We start from the raw sequence: 15505 nt of genomic DNA on the forward strand, positions 1-15505 counted from the left end.
TGAACTTGTGCTCTTCTGGCATCCAGCTCCTGGACCACTTTCATTCTTGACCTTCGAAAGCCCATCTGAGACGGAGATAACCCTGCGCTGGGGAGCTCCAGACAAACCCAACGGAGTGCTCACAGGATACCTGCTCCAGTACTATGAACGTAGGTCAACTCAGGTTCACTAATAAGTAAAATTAGCACGCTTTGAAACAGCTTTACTGTAAAATGAATGAGAATTTGCAGGAATCAACCATTATAAATAGAGTTTAAGCAGAAAAAGAAAATAAAAGAGTACCAGTGAATTAAGTGCTACAGTTGTTTTAGTCCCAGCCGATAGATACACTGATAGATTATACCGACTGTTGGTGAAGTCTGAGCTCAGTGTGATCGATCACTCCAAGCCAGTGCAGTCAGTAGTTTACAAATTATAACTAGCACACATGGAAACAGCTTGTGTACCTTTCAGTAGTGTTCCTAATATAGGTGGGACTAATTAGGTAAGTTGTGTTTTTATAGAAAGAATTGTGCTACATCTGTATTACGTATGCATTACTTTTTAAACATGGGCAGGGCTTGCTTACTTGATTGTTTTTTAATATTAAAAGTTATAATTTTGGCAAACATAAAAGCCCTTTCGAACCAATACTAAAATAAATAAGCCTGTGGTTGAAGGAAAAGTACATTTTTGTCTGTACAGTAGAACACGGGAAGAAAGTTCTTCGGCCTTCAAAAAAAAAAAAAAAAAAAAAAATTAAGCAAAAATGTTAGTTTATCTGAAATAATTTTTGCTCATTAGTATGGTTGAATTGGATGATTGTAACTAAAAAGTAATGCATTACTTTGCTAGACACATGAAAAAAATGATATGATTATGTAATTCACGTTACTTGTAATTGATTACCCCAACACAGTATCAGTGATTTTTAATGTATTTAAGAAAAAGTTATCAGTTATTAATGAGCACCTTTACAAAGGGAAGCTTAATGATACTGATCTTATTCATTCTAATGGGGTTTTGTTCTTTCTTTTTTTTTCTGGAAACTGGAAAATATATATTGCGCACAGAGAGTATAGCAAAAGCTAATTTGCATCCCAGGTCCCTAGAAAGGCTTTTCTAAAAATATAAAATAAAAACAAAGAATAAAACTACTACTCACAGAATAAAACTACCACAATATGTAATTTATAGACATTCAAATACCTACCTAAATTATACATATAAGAAAAAGAAAAACCTGTACATTACATTACACTTTTACATACAAAAATGATTACATTTACATATGCGTGCAATTCTGGTTTATTTTAAAGGTCCCATGACATGGATTATTTCCTTTTCTTTAAATGCTTTTTAATGTTTCTTTAGGTGTATTTATATTGTTAGTATGATTTTTACATTTAAAATTTAGAAATAAAAAGCATTTTTAGATCCTGACATTAGCCCTCTGGCTTGAATGCTCTGTTTGGAGCGGGCGTGTCTGCTGTGAGACTCCGAGTAAACCACAACTGTTGTGATTGGCTGATATCTTTGCATTCGAAATGCATATTACATGTGAAACCCCTCTCAAATATATATATATATATATATATATATATATATATATATATATATATATTACTATTACAGCTGTCGAGATTAACGAATCGTGGAAGTGTTGATTATATAATTATTTTTTCGATCTTTTCTGAATCCTACAATTCCCACCTGCTGAACTCCTAGTGATTCTACATGTTTCACCCTGTCTCTTTATCTGTTTACAGAGAACAGATGATGCCTAATTGTGCAAACATTTAAAAAATATATTTTATATATGACAGATTTTTTAAATTTGTAAAACTTATCATATTACATTTTTAAAAACAGCATGATTATACAACATTTCACTTTTTTCAGGAATCACTTGTTTGAGTCCAAACTGTAATACAGTATGAGATGCAGGGCAAGATCATTGCATGCATAAAAAGATGAGCTGCCTCATTTGAAATATATTTTCTAATAAGTCTAAAACAGTTTAGGTTACTCCTTACCATTTTTGCTTTTTTTTATATGTTTATCAAATTTAAGTTCTAAAACAATATCTAAAAAAATATAGCTTATCTACCTCCTCTATTTCTATATTATTTACTCTAATTATTACTTTTTTCTTTTTGCTTTCTATTAGAAAAGCACATAAAGACAGTTTTCTTAACATTCAGAGTAAGATGATATTCCTGGAGCCATATAGATATCCTTTCCATTTGTTTATTTAAAACTGCAGCAACCTTGGCAGATGTCTTAGCTGACGTATAAATTACTGTGTCATCATAAAGCTGACATTTTACATTCTGTCCTCTTTTTAGCTGTGCCTGGAAGTTCGAGCACACAGCAGATGGAGTCCCTCAACCTGCCCCTTGATACTGAGTACACTCTGAAGGATCTGAATCCTCAGATCCAATACCACTTCAGTCTCAGAGCACTCACTGCCGCTGGTGATGGGGAGCCTGTAGAAATGGAGGGTGCCACCATGTTGGATGGAGGTGAAACTGCTCAAACATTTGTGTGTTACAGGTCACATAACCTTCTCTGATCTACAGTACTGTATTATCTGCACCTTCCTGTGGCTCAGTGGTAGAGCACTGTGTTAGCAGTGCAAATGTTTGTGGGTTAATTTCCCAAAGAACACACATACTTGGACAAAAGAAAATGTTTAGACTGAATGCACTGTAAATTGCCTTGGAGAAAAGTGTCTGCCAAATGTATAAATGTAAATGTTCTGTCTGCAGAACCACCATCTGTAATCAACATCACAGCTGGACAAACATCGGTTAACATCAGTTGGGTGCCAGGAGAAAGACGGCGTAGCTTTGCCTTTAGCTTCCGTTACCTGAAAAAAAGTGGTGAGAGTCTGATCAACTTTGATCTACTTTTCATGAATCCTGAAGGAATGAAACATTGTCATAGTATCATCACTGATGTTGACAACCATCATCAAACTTGAGCAATAAAACTGTGTAGATTTAATTTGTTTTTACAGCTAATGTGTATTCTTTTCATGTTTAGATGAACCCTAAAATGTATCAAAAATCTAAATATAGCATCTAAAATGTATAGCTATTTATATATAAAATCATATCAAAGGCTCACATAGCTGGATTCTAGATTGTCAGTAAATATGTCAAACTGTTACAGACTATTAAATGAAATGTTCCTCCTGGTGGAATGACCTCCCCAACTCAATCTCTTCCATCTTTATTTGACCCCAAAAAAAAAAAAAAATCTATCCGTTTTCTTTTTATTCATTATACAATAAACAAAAACAAACAAAAAAAAGACCTCTAACTAGCTTGCTCTATTCTTTTTTAATTCTATCTGTTTTCTTTTTATTTATTATATTATTTAAAATCCCATGCTACGTGTACTGTTTAAGCTAACTGAGACAGTGCTTGTATATCATTGCTCTTTTGTTGTTTTGATTGCTTCCATTGTCCTCATCTGTAAGTCGCTTTGGATAAATGTGTCTGCTAAATGACTAAATGTAATGTAAATGTAAATTAAAGTTTTTTTTAAATGACAGATGGAATATAGGTGGGACTAAAGGATTTTCTACACTGAGTGAAATGGGAAAAATAACCGACAAACGGTGCTTTCACAATGAACATGAAACGATTGTTCGGCCTTCAGCTAATTCATGCCTGCACACACTAGGAAGCAAGACCAACAATGCATTTTTCCTCAAAAATGTATCTTGTAAATGGTTATAACATCATCCGCTGCTCAATATACAACATTAAATTAAGATAAACAAGGTTCTACACCAGAAACACAATCGATAATGCTTATAAGAATAGGCTTCATCCTAAAGTATAATTAAAAGCATCCAGCTACACTTCAAAATATATGTAATTATTAATGTATTAGCTTACCTACTTTAAACCATCAACAAGTATTTGTAATAATTTCCATTGGTGATCTTTAGTTGCTTTTGATGAATAATCAGACACATGCACTCATTGCATTTTTCATAATGATAATTATTAAAACACTGCTAATATCTGTCATAAACATCCCTCATTGCTATAAAAATACAATGAGCTGCATACAAAACACATATTGTCATAATCATACGTCAAGTGGAAGAAAATGGATGGAGCTTAACCAAGCACATAATTCAGTGGACAATTGAACTATTATTCTGTATAAAGAACATGTGAGAATAAATTTGTTGTCAAATACCAATGATAACAAGAACTCAGCATCCACTCTCTAACCCAGGATACTCTTCTTTTGTGTTTGGTTTTCAAAACAGAGCCAACACTTGCCTTTTTATGCAACAACAGCTGCTCCGGTCACATGATCCTAGCTCAAATCTTATTGGACGGCCTGTGTTTTCACTTTGTGAAACTCAGAAGATTCGTCAGACTTTTTTTGAGTGCGAATGTTCATCCATAGAAATCTATTGCTTTAGTCCAGCGCATCATCTCTTCCAATATTGGTTTTGCGCTCAGTGTGGAAATACCTTAAGTCTTTTGGCTGAATTTACTGGTATAACCGATGTTATGGTGTAAGTGTACTGCTCAGTAATGATTTGTGTGGGCAGGTTTTGCCAAAATGTGCCACCATTAGAAAACCTGAAAAAAAAATGTAAATGTATGTAAAAATTCATGCTGAACTTCACAGTGACAATGTTGTTTGTGTGTATGGTAGCGGATGGTAAATGGAAAGAGTCCGAAAAGGTCAACTCATCACAGGCGTTCTATCAGCTGCACGGTCTGACTCCGGGCTTTCAGTACAAACTAGAAATCCTGCCCGGAAACTTCACCCGGGAATTCGAAACTGCTGGACCAGGTACAGGCTAGTAACAATTATCTCTGGATTAATTTATTAATTCCATGCTCTCACGTGTTGTCTCTTTCTCAGAGCTGCATGAGTTGCCCAGCAGCTTTGTAACTCAGGGCTGGTTCATCGGACTCATCAGCGCCTTGGTTCTGCTTCTGCTGGTGCTGCTCATTCTGTGCTACATCAAGAAGAGCAAGGGAGGAAAGTATTCAGGTACCACACAAAGCACCTCCTACAGTTGGCTGGAAAAAAAAACATTATGTGTCTCTCATTCTTAGTGATAGAAGACTTCTGTGGTCTGATGTTTTTGACTTAGTCCTGGTTGTAATTAATCCTTGGGTGCGAAAACACCAACCAGATGGAGGTAGTAGTATTATTTATTACAAGACTGTGTTCTTTACTCCATGCAACAAAATTGTCTCTCAGTAGCATAATGCTATAATAATATAATAAAGTCCCAATCCTTATACAGAAGGCCAGTATTATTACAGTATTTTTCGCACTTAAGTCGCACCTGAGTATAAGTTGCATCAGTCCAAAAATACTTAATGATGAGGAAAAAAACATATATAAGTCGCACTGGACTATAAGTTGCATTTATTTAGACCCAAGAACCAATAGAAAACATTACCATCTACAGCCGCGAGAGGGCGCTCTATGTCTTCAGTGTAGACTACAGGAGAACTGAGCAGCATAGAGCGCCCTCTCGCGGCTGGAGACGATAATGTTTTCTATTGTTTCATTTCTCTTAGTTCATTTCTCTTGGTTCATATCAATTTAATTTTGATAAATAAGTCGCATCTGACTATAAGTCGCAGGACCAGCCATACTATGAAAAAAAGTGCGACTTATAGTCCGGAAAATACGGTAATAAAAATAAAAAGTGTTCTGTTTAAATAAAAGTGGTGAGCATTACCCTCTGGGAACACCAATAGTTATGGACCTGTACTAGAGTTAATTTCATCAGACGAGACAAAATATGTTCATCAACGACCTTTTTTTCATGACTAAGACAAGATGATGACAATACTGCACCACTGTACAAAAACGTTGACTAAGACTAAATTAACATGCATTATTGTTGAATAAAAAAAGATCTTTGCCCGAACCCGACGGGACCCGTCGGGTTCGGGCTTAATTTCTATCATCTTACGCGGGCTCGGGCCGGGCTCGGGCTTGCGCTCCGGTTTGCGAGGTAAACGAGCGGTCATGTGATGTGTTTCGATTAGTGCGAGAAAGATGCTAAAATGAATGCTGAGTAGGTGTAACGGAGGCTTGCCTCTGGTGATTACGTTTTGGTTGCACCAGCAACTAAAGCAAAGTCTGAGGTGTGGAAAAGTTTTGACCGTTTATAATGAGAATAATGAGTGAATAATGACGCACCATCAGTGAGCGCAGGAGCGCGCTGAAGACATACAGTGGATTCAATCATTTTTCTCCACAAAAACATGTAGACTCTGTGAGTAAAGGTTTTTCAAATGATAACTAAATATTCATTGAGTCTTAAATGCATAATGTTGACAGAGTATTTACGCTAATGTTGGCATTATTCTTTTATTAAATAAAGCAAATCCGGCGGAGCCTTTATCTTAATTTCGTTATTGCCAAATACCCATCTTAATTTAAAATTTATCTTAATTTAATTTTTTTTTAAATGACTCGTTTTTATTGGTGCGTTGGTCTATTTATAGGTTAAATGAGCCTGTCTAGAATGCTGAGATGTTACGATGTGACACAGGACTTATTTTATTTCTTTATTCCAACTTCCAAGTGGTCTAGTCTACGTTAGTTATGAGTAAATTATGTTAAAACATGAATAAATTGCTCATTGTTGGCAAAAGGCAAAAGAGCTGTGTGCGTGCGCACATTTGAATAATGTCGGGCTGTAAACGGGTTCGGGCTTTAAAAAAGCTGTCAATCAAAAATGTACTTGTCGGGCTCGGGCCGAAACCTGTCGGGATCGGGTCCTGTCGGGCCTAACTTTTAAGGCCCGATTACAGCTCTACTTCGCGCTGTTGCTCAAGTTACAGGTCTCATACTCCTGTGGCTGCCAGCAACACGAAACTGCTGAACACACAACACCCTAAACGAACACGAGTGATGAGCGATGACGACATGCTAGGTCGAAGTAAGAGGCTCCATATTTGTGTGTTATAGTTAGCAGCGGTCTGTTATCAAAAAATAAAATACTGTGAACGAATTCGTCCACATGCCGCTCAAAAAAACAAAACAAACAAAAAAACAATGCTGAGCGCAAGTCTACTGTCTAGGCAGACTTTTTGTGTCAAATTATATTTCCTGTTGCTGCTCTTTTATTGTACATGACAGCTTTTAAGAAAAATTAGAGTAAAATTAAAAAACTTTTAGTCAACTAAAACTTGACTAACAAAAAAAAAAAAGATATGTGAATGATTAAATATGACTAAAACTAACAAGGACATTTGGGACAAGACTAAGACTAAAACTAAATTAAAAATAGGTTACGAAATTAACACTTACCTGTACTTGGCAAGAGTCTGCTTCACTTGAACCTTTTCCTACCGGTAAGAAATGACTGGAACTGTTTGATATTGTATGGACTGACAGCCAAGCTGTTAAATTTGGAGAGCATAAGGTCGGGCTACATGGTATTGAAAGCAGAGCTCCGATCAATGAAGAAAAACCTGGCCTGAGACTTAGGATCCTCCGGATATTTTACAACACAATGCATTATAGTCAGGATAGCATCATTAGTTCACTTTTTATTTTGATAGGGATCATGATGGTCCTTAACCTCTTCTTTAAGCTTCCACACCATGATCCACTCCAAACACAAAATCACACTGCAGATTAAGGGACTCACAATTTTTCTATTTAATACTATGAAGTGCTTTGACACAGTCTGTATTGTAAAAAGCTCTATATAAATAAAGGTGACTTGACTTGATTTAGGGCAATAGTCACACACCTCTGGACTTTTTTTTAGGAACTGGTATTATATATATATATATATATATATATATATATATATAATCAGAGTAAACAGTGCGATGGTGGACAACCCTTACAAAAATTAACATTTTAATATTTTACAATGAATCCAAAGACAGTGGTTACTATTGTTAAACCATGGTAACCACAAATTAAACATTAATTTTCAAATTATTTTACTTAAAAATAAATACAAATAGGAATCCATTTTCCAAAAAAAAAATTAAAAAAAAAAATTAAAAAAAAAATGAACACATAAACATAATCTCTAGAACTGCTATGAGTCACTTCATGAGCATTTTAATTATTTTGAGAAAACTATCATCGCATACAAAGGGACAGCAATGTTTCAAAAAGACACCAATGCTTCAGGAGTTTATTACACAGAATAGGACAAATGCTTATTAGTACTATCATATCTGAGTTGATGTTTATGGTTTTATTTTTGTTATAGTATATGGCTTACTTTTCACACTTTACATGTTACACATGGGAGATATCAAATTAATTTGTGCAGAAAAACTAATAGAATGCATAGTCAATGTAAAAACCTGGATGAGGAGTAATTTCTTACTGCTAAATTCTGAAAAAAGAAAAAAAAAAAAAACAGAGGTGTTAATGATAGGACCTTAACACTCTGCATGTAATAACATAGAACACTGTCTAAGACTTGATGGTTGCTCTGTCAATTCTTTGTCATCACTAGGGAAACTAGCTGTGCTACTTGATAACAATATTTCATTTGAAAGCCACATTTCTAGCATTTGTAAAACTGCATTTTTCCATCTAAAAAATATATATCTAAACTATGGCCTGTGCTCTCAATGTCAAATGCATTTATGACCTCAAGGTTAGACTATTGTAATGCTTTATTGGGTGGTTGTTCTGCACGCTTAGTAAACAAACTACAGCTAGACCAAAATGCAGCAGCAAGAGTTCTTACTAGAACCAGGAAGTATGACCATATTAGCCCGGTCCTGTCATCGCTGCACTGGCTCCCTATCAAACATCGTATAGATTTTTAAAATATTGCTTATTACTTATAAAGACTTGAATGGTTGCAGTGCTTTATTGCACTATAGTCCTCAATGTATGCTTTCCTGTAAGCATCTTCTTTGGCCTGACGGAGCTGTCTGAGTTTTGCAGTGAACCACGGTTTGTCATTGTTGTAAGTAAGATGAGTCCTGGTAGGAATACACACATCCTCACAGAAACTGATATAAGATGTCACAGTCTCTGTGAGATCATCCAGATCGGTGGCAGCAGCTTCAAAAACACTACAATCAGTGAGGTCAAAACAAGATTGTAAATCCTGCTCTGCTTCATTAGTCCATCTTTTTACAGTTCTTAATACAGGTTTAGCTGATTTTAGTTTCTGCCTGTAGGTCGGTATAAGAAGAAACCAAACATTAAAAAAAACTTTATTGTGGTGTACAGTGATCCAATATATTACTGTCTCTGGTGGTACATATGATGTGCTGTCTGTATTTTGGCAGTTCACAGTAGAGATTGGCTTTATTAGATGATTGATTCTCCTGAGGCATTCTCCTGAGAATGATTAAAACAGATCTGATAAGCGAGTTTCTGTAAAGCAAGACTTATGTGCGCTTGCGGAGGAATGTAAACACTCACCCGAATGAATGAGTGAAACTCCCGTGGTGAACAGAACAGCTTGCCGTTAATGAATAGAGTTTCTAGATCTGAACAGTACATCTTATTTAACACTGTTACATCTGTACTTCACCTTTCATTGATGTAAAAGCATGTCCTGAAACACAGAGCAGCAGAGTGTGAGAAATCCTTATTTGTCCGTGAAAGCAGAAGGAGTTTGTCCGTTTTGTTGGGTAGAGAGGGGATATTTACCTGATGGATACTAGGCAACGGCATTCGAAATCCGTGTTTTCTGAGTCTCACCAGTGCCCCAGCTCTTTTTCTCCATCTACAAGTCCTCTTGAAGCATGTGATCTGACAAGAATGTCCAGCAAAACATTAGAATAGTCGAAGACCGATAATATATAGTAAGATGTGTGGTGCCGAATGTCCAGCAATTCAACCCTGGTGAAACTGATTGCAAGAATATAACTAAAGACAGGACAAACTAACAAAAACACAAAAACAACTGCAGAGCACGTCACAGAGGCAGCCATCCTGTATCTGCGCCAGTCAATTTCTCCCTCATGTTGCACCATGATAATGCACAGCCCCATGTTGCAAGGATCTGTACACAATTCCCGGAAGCTGAAAACATCCCCGTTCCCTTTCAAGGGAACTTCGAACTGCTTCCTCTAGGGGGCGCTATGGGCAACACCTTGTCGTGACGCATTTCTGAAGCATACATTGAAAAAACACCAACTTGTTGGCCGGCTACAGCCTCAGACGTCATTACCGGTTTGCCTATAAACAGGCACTGGGAGAACATGTCACTCTCTTCTTCGTCTTCACTGACTGTTCTGTTTGAAACGTGCATCTGTAAGAACTGGTAAGAGTGTTCTTTCTCTGTATATCATGGCGACTACTAGCAAGTGTTTAGACAATGTGTGCATCCGTGTCTGCGTTATTTGACACCCGATTAGACATGCGATCTTTGGGTCATTTGACACACAAGATGTCTTTCTATGTGCAATCTATGTGCATTGTGAGTGTTTTTTCAGAAAAAAAAGCTCCGCTCTCGTTCATCTCTTTTCTGAAAAAAAAAGGAAACAAGGAAAAAAGGACCCGCCACTGCTGAGGCACGAAGGAGAATGAACTCGTGAAAATGTTTTTGAATGTTTTAAAGAGGAATTTTCCCTTTTCCCATGAAAATGCACTAACAAGGTGACGCTTTAAGGCCACAAAAAAAAAAAAAAAAAAAAAAAAAAAAAAAAAAAAAACCTTGATGATTGTTATCTTTCTGACAAAGTATAATTTCTTTCTGTGGGGGAGACATCCTCTCTTAAGCTCCCTTCTTGCCATCTAAGTCCCTTCAGAAATTCATCTGGCTTAAATGGCAAGGCATACGCAGCAGGTCATGCTGTGGTTTTGTTATGATGGTGGTGCTTCAAGCATATCAGGCTGATCTACTAAGAGACCTCAATGGAGGCAAGGGCCTTTCTCCTATTCAGGTAGCCGCGCCACCTCTCTCCATGCTACCAAGCAGGCCGCCATGGTGGCAGTGGAGAGACAACTGTGGATGAACCTGGCAGACATTGGGAAGAAAGAAAAGGCTTTCCTCTCGATACTCAGGTTTCTATTTGAGATGGTGATCGAGAAGTTCAGGGAGACGATGGCACGCTCTGCTGCTTTCAGATCCTTCATTCCACGAAGGTCCAGGTCCGAACCCGAACAACATAAGGGTCTTGGCCTGTCTCGATCTGCGATCTGAGGATCAAAGACAGGCAAAGAAGGCTAGTGTCGTGACTCGAGCTCCTCCCTCACCTGCGGGCAGGGGAAAGAGGAATCGTGGGTCACGAGGGTGAAGCAAAACCTAAGGGATGTGATCCAGATGAGGCATCGTTCTCATCCGAATCAGAGTGATACCGAGGAATCTACTCATTCCCTTTAGGAATTTTTAACTTCTGCTTTTATCCTCCCCTTCCTAATTCCCATGTAACCACTAGCTCTCCACCTGATCGAGGTTAGGTGAACATCTCTTGCATAAAAGTCTCCTATGGTGGACCTATAATGTTTTTGGCTGGTTCTATGTTCATAGCGACCACCATACTGATGGTCCGGACTAAAAGGTGGCGCCCCTTGAGCGGGCTTCCACCGCAGGAGAGTGGGTGAGTATGTAACCTTCTCTGTATATACTTATGTGTATTAAATTGCTGGTGATTATGCACCAACCATCCGGCTTCATGTTCCGGTATTAGGCGGCTGAGATCACAGGTTTCTGCGGGAGCCTTCTTGATCATCAGGCCTGGCACAGCACTACAGGGAATTTTATGGATGCCCGGCCAGGTCACCCTGAGGGGACTCCTGGCCACTAAGTGGTGCTGTCGCATCTAGCGGGAAGTGGAGGTGGCAGTTACAGAAGCCTTCTTGTCAAGTCAAGTCACCTTTATTTATATAGCGCTTTAAACAAAGTACATTGTGTCAAAGCAACTGAACAACATTCATTAGGAAAACAGTGTGTCAATAATGCAAAATGATAGTTAAAGTCAGTTCATCATTGAATTCAGTGATGTCATCTCTGTTCAGTTAAATAGTGTCTGTTCATTTATTTGCAATCAGGTCAACGATATAGCTGTAGATGAAGTGACCCCAACTAAGCAAGCCAGAGGCGACAGCGGCAAGGAACTGAAACTCCATCGGTGACAGAATGGAGAAAAAAACCTTTGGAGAAACCAGGCTCAGTCAGGGGCAAGTTCTCCTCTGACCAGACGAAACCAGTAGTTCAATTCCAGACTGCAGCAAAGTCAGATTGTGCAGAAGAATCATCTGTTTCCTGTGGTCTTGTCCTGGTGCTCCTCTGAGACAAGGTCTTTACAGGGGATCTGTATCTGGGGCTCTAGTTGTCCTGGTCTCCGCTGTCTTTCAGGGATGTAGAGGTCCTTTCTAGGTGCTGATCCACCATCTGGTCTGGATACGTACTGGATCCGGGTGACTGCAGTGACCCTCTGATCTGGATACAGACTGGATCTGGTGGCTATGGTGACCTCGGAATAAGAGAGACAGACAAATATTAGCGTAGATGCCATTCTTCTAATGATGTAGCAAGTACATAGGGTGTTATGTGAAGTGTTTCCGGTTCCGGTTTACCTAATTAATGCAGCCTAAAAATCCTTTAATGGATTTGGATATTAAAAGCATATTAGTATGTTATGTGTAAGCCAGGTTAAAGATATGGGTCTTTAATCTAGATTTAAACTGCAAGAGTGTGTCTGCTTCCCGAACAATGTTAGGTAGATTATTCCAGAGTTTAGGCGCCAAATAGGAAAAGCAACTGCCGCTGAACTTTTGATATTCTAGGTATTATCAAATTGCCTGAGTTTTGAGAACGTAGCGGACGTAGAGGATTATAATGTAAAAGGAGCTCATTCAAATACTGAGGTGCTAAACCATTCAGGGCTTTATAAGTAATAAGCAATATTTTAAAATCTATACGATGTTTGATAGGGAGCCAGTGCAGTGTGGACAGGACCGGGCTAATATGGTCATACTTCCTGGTTCTAGTAAGAACTCTTGCTGCTGCATTTTGGACTAGCTGTAGTTTGTTTACTAAGCGTGCAGAACAACCACCCAATAAAGCATTACACTAATCTGACCTTCAGGGAACCATGGTTACATTCATAACCTGAGACGTTAATGCATGGCCAGCATTCTCACCGGACATGTCACTCATTAAGCATGTTTGGGATGCTCTGGATCTGTGTGTACCACAGTGTGTTCCATTTCCTGCCAATATCCAGCAACTTCACACAGCCAATGAAGAGGAGTGGACCACATTACATAGGCCACAATAAACAACCTGATCAACTCTATGTGAAGGAGATGTGTTGCACTGCGTGAGGCAAATGGTGGTCACATCAGATACTGACTGGTTTTCTTAGATGTCAGCTTATGAAAAATGGGGGCAAAAAATAAAAATGTTATTACATATACACAAATACTGTATATATATATCTGTATCAAGCACTTTCTCTTCCTCCCCATTCAACCTCTTACCAGAGGCACCCTATGTACGGAATTTTTAATAAGAATAGTCTCTTTGGCAATTTGTTAGAAAGTATTTTAATTTTTTTTTTTTTTTTTTTTTTTGTATTTCAGTGAAAGATAAAGAGGAGGATCAGGTCAATGGGGCCCGTACAATGAAAGATGGAGAGTTTGGAGAGTACAAGTAAGTGCATTTTATGTCACATTATTGTGTATTTACAGAAGTAGCTCTGACATTTTCCTTTTGTGGTGATGATTATTATGTAACAAGGGACATCTAACATGAAGAGTTTAATATCTCAGTACCCGTCAGTGGCCTGGAGAGTAATTGTTGAATTTCTGGATTTTATTATATATATATATATATATATATATATATATATATATATATATATATATATATATATATATATATATATATATATATATATATATATATATATATATATATATATATATTTATTTATTTTTATAATAGATACAATATATTTTTATGTTATGTATTATTACATAAATTAGACATTCATGTGACTAAAATCTTACAATATTCTTATTTACTGAACTGTTGTATGACAACAGGATCGCAGTTATACTAGTGATAATCGGGACAAAAAAACCCATGTGATTTTGCTTAATTATATTATTTGATATAAATATGAGACAAAATCTCATACTGCCATTTTTGCCCCAATCTATTGCATTTTAGTGGCATATAATTACATTCTATTGGCTACTGCTTGCAGTGACTTGTTATCCTGCATATTTTTTGTTACCAATCAATTATAATGAAATGTAAAATTAACTACACTGTCTGGGATGATGCTGGTGTGTTGAAAAATGTCTGTAGTCACTCTCCAAAACCTTGACCCTCTATGTTCCTCTAATGTCCCTTGGTCAGTTCATATGTGTATTTATATTTCACCTACCCCAGGTTAGGATTTGGCTCTACTTTCCAAATGTAAATATATATGTTTGTGTGTGTGCGTGTGTGTGTGTCCAAAACCTTCACCCTCTCTGATGGGAGCGTGATGGATTGTAACATGGTATAGGGTTAGTTTAGAACGCAGGAGCTAAACCATTTAGGGCCTTATAGGTAAGTAATGATAATTTGTAACTGATACTGAATTTAATCGGTAGCCAGTGCAGAGACTGTAAAATTGGGGTAATATGATCATATTTTCTTGACCTGGTAAGGACTCTAGCTGCTGCATTTTGGACTACCTGTAGCTTGTTTATTGACGAAGCAGGACAACCACCTAAAAGTGCATTACAATAGTCCAGTCAACAGGTCATAAATGCATGAACTAGCCATTACCTTTGCTTACCATAGGTACACAGCAAAATCCCCAGTGTTAATTTAACACTCTTGAGTGTGGACTCATATAAACACTAAAGCAGTGTTAAAAGTAACACTGAAGCAGAGTTGAAGTTAATGAGATAATTAAGAAGTTAATTGAGTTATGATTGAGCATTATTGAAGACACCTGATGTTAACAAGCAGAATCACCAAACGAGAAAATCACAATTTGTGTGTCACCATTATAGTGGTCAATGTTTGCTTTATTTGGGATCTTGACCCTTCAGTTATTATCTTTAGATTTTATGTGGCTGTGGTGACTGAATTATATCATACAGACAGACCACAGCAAAGGCAATCATGTGTGCCATTGATTGTGATTTGAGCTATTTGTTATAGAGTTACCTGAATGCCTGAGTTTAAGTTTCTTTACTGCATACATAAATTAAGTGAAAAAGAAAAGTAAGCAACCCAGCATTTCTGACATAGTATGACATGTTTTTAATAGTCAGTTATACGTGGAAAAAAAAGTAATCTTTTGTTTGGACACACAGACATCAGCAATCAGCGTGAGCATCACAACAACGGTGACCATCAAAAAAGCATGTTGTAGCCAATAAAAACGCATCCATGGCTCCCATCATGCATTGCGGCATGAATAAATTATGAGCTGAACTGTCTTTTTAACTTTTTATTCTAACTATATTTTATTTTTGCTGTTTTTATGTTCATTTTTTTGTATCTAGTTTTGTGATGTTCAGAGTTGGTCTGTTTATCTGAATATGTTGTTTGTCACCGTTGTTG

At 37.3% G+C, this 15505-nt stretch overlaps 1 protein-coding gene across 2 annotated transcripts in view; it reads left to right on the forward strand.

The window, feature by feature from the left end:
* Window positions 1–13588, forward strand: part of LOC128011371 (neural cell adhesion molecule L1.1) — a gene marked incomplete at its 3' end in the record, with an annotated part of 50806 nt that extends 37218 nt beyond the window's left edge. For both annotated transcript variants that reach the window (XM_052593700.1, XM_052593701.1), the window contains 6 exon segments: window positions 27–149; window positions 2328–2504; window positions 2751–2864; window positions 4672–4812; window positions 4885–5016; window positions 13519–13588. In XM_052593700.1, coding sequence (XP_052449660.1) covers window positions 27–149; window positions 2328–2504; window positions 2751–2864; window positions 4672–4812; window positions 4885–5016; window positions 13519–13588 — 757 coding nt within the window.
* Between the last annotated feature and the right edge of the window lie 1917 nt (window positions 13589–15505).

The sequence above is a fragment of the Carassius gibelio genome, chromosome B23, assembly GCF_023724105.1.
Source record: "Carassius gibelio isolate Cgi1373 ecotype wild population from Czech Republic chromosome B23, carGib1.2-hapl.c, whole genome shotgun sequence".
NCBI lineage: Eukaryota > Metazoa > Chordata > Actinopteri > Cypriniformes > Cyprinidae > Carassius > Carassius gibelio.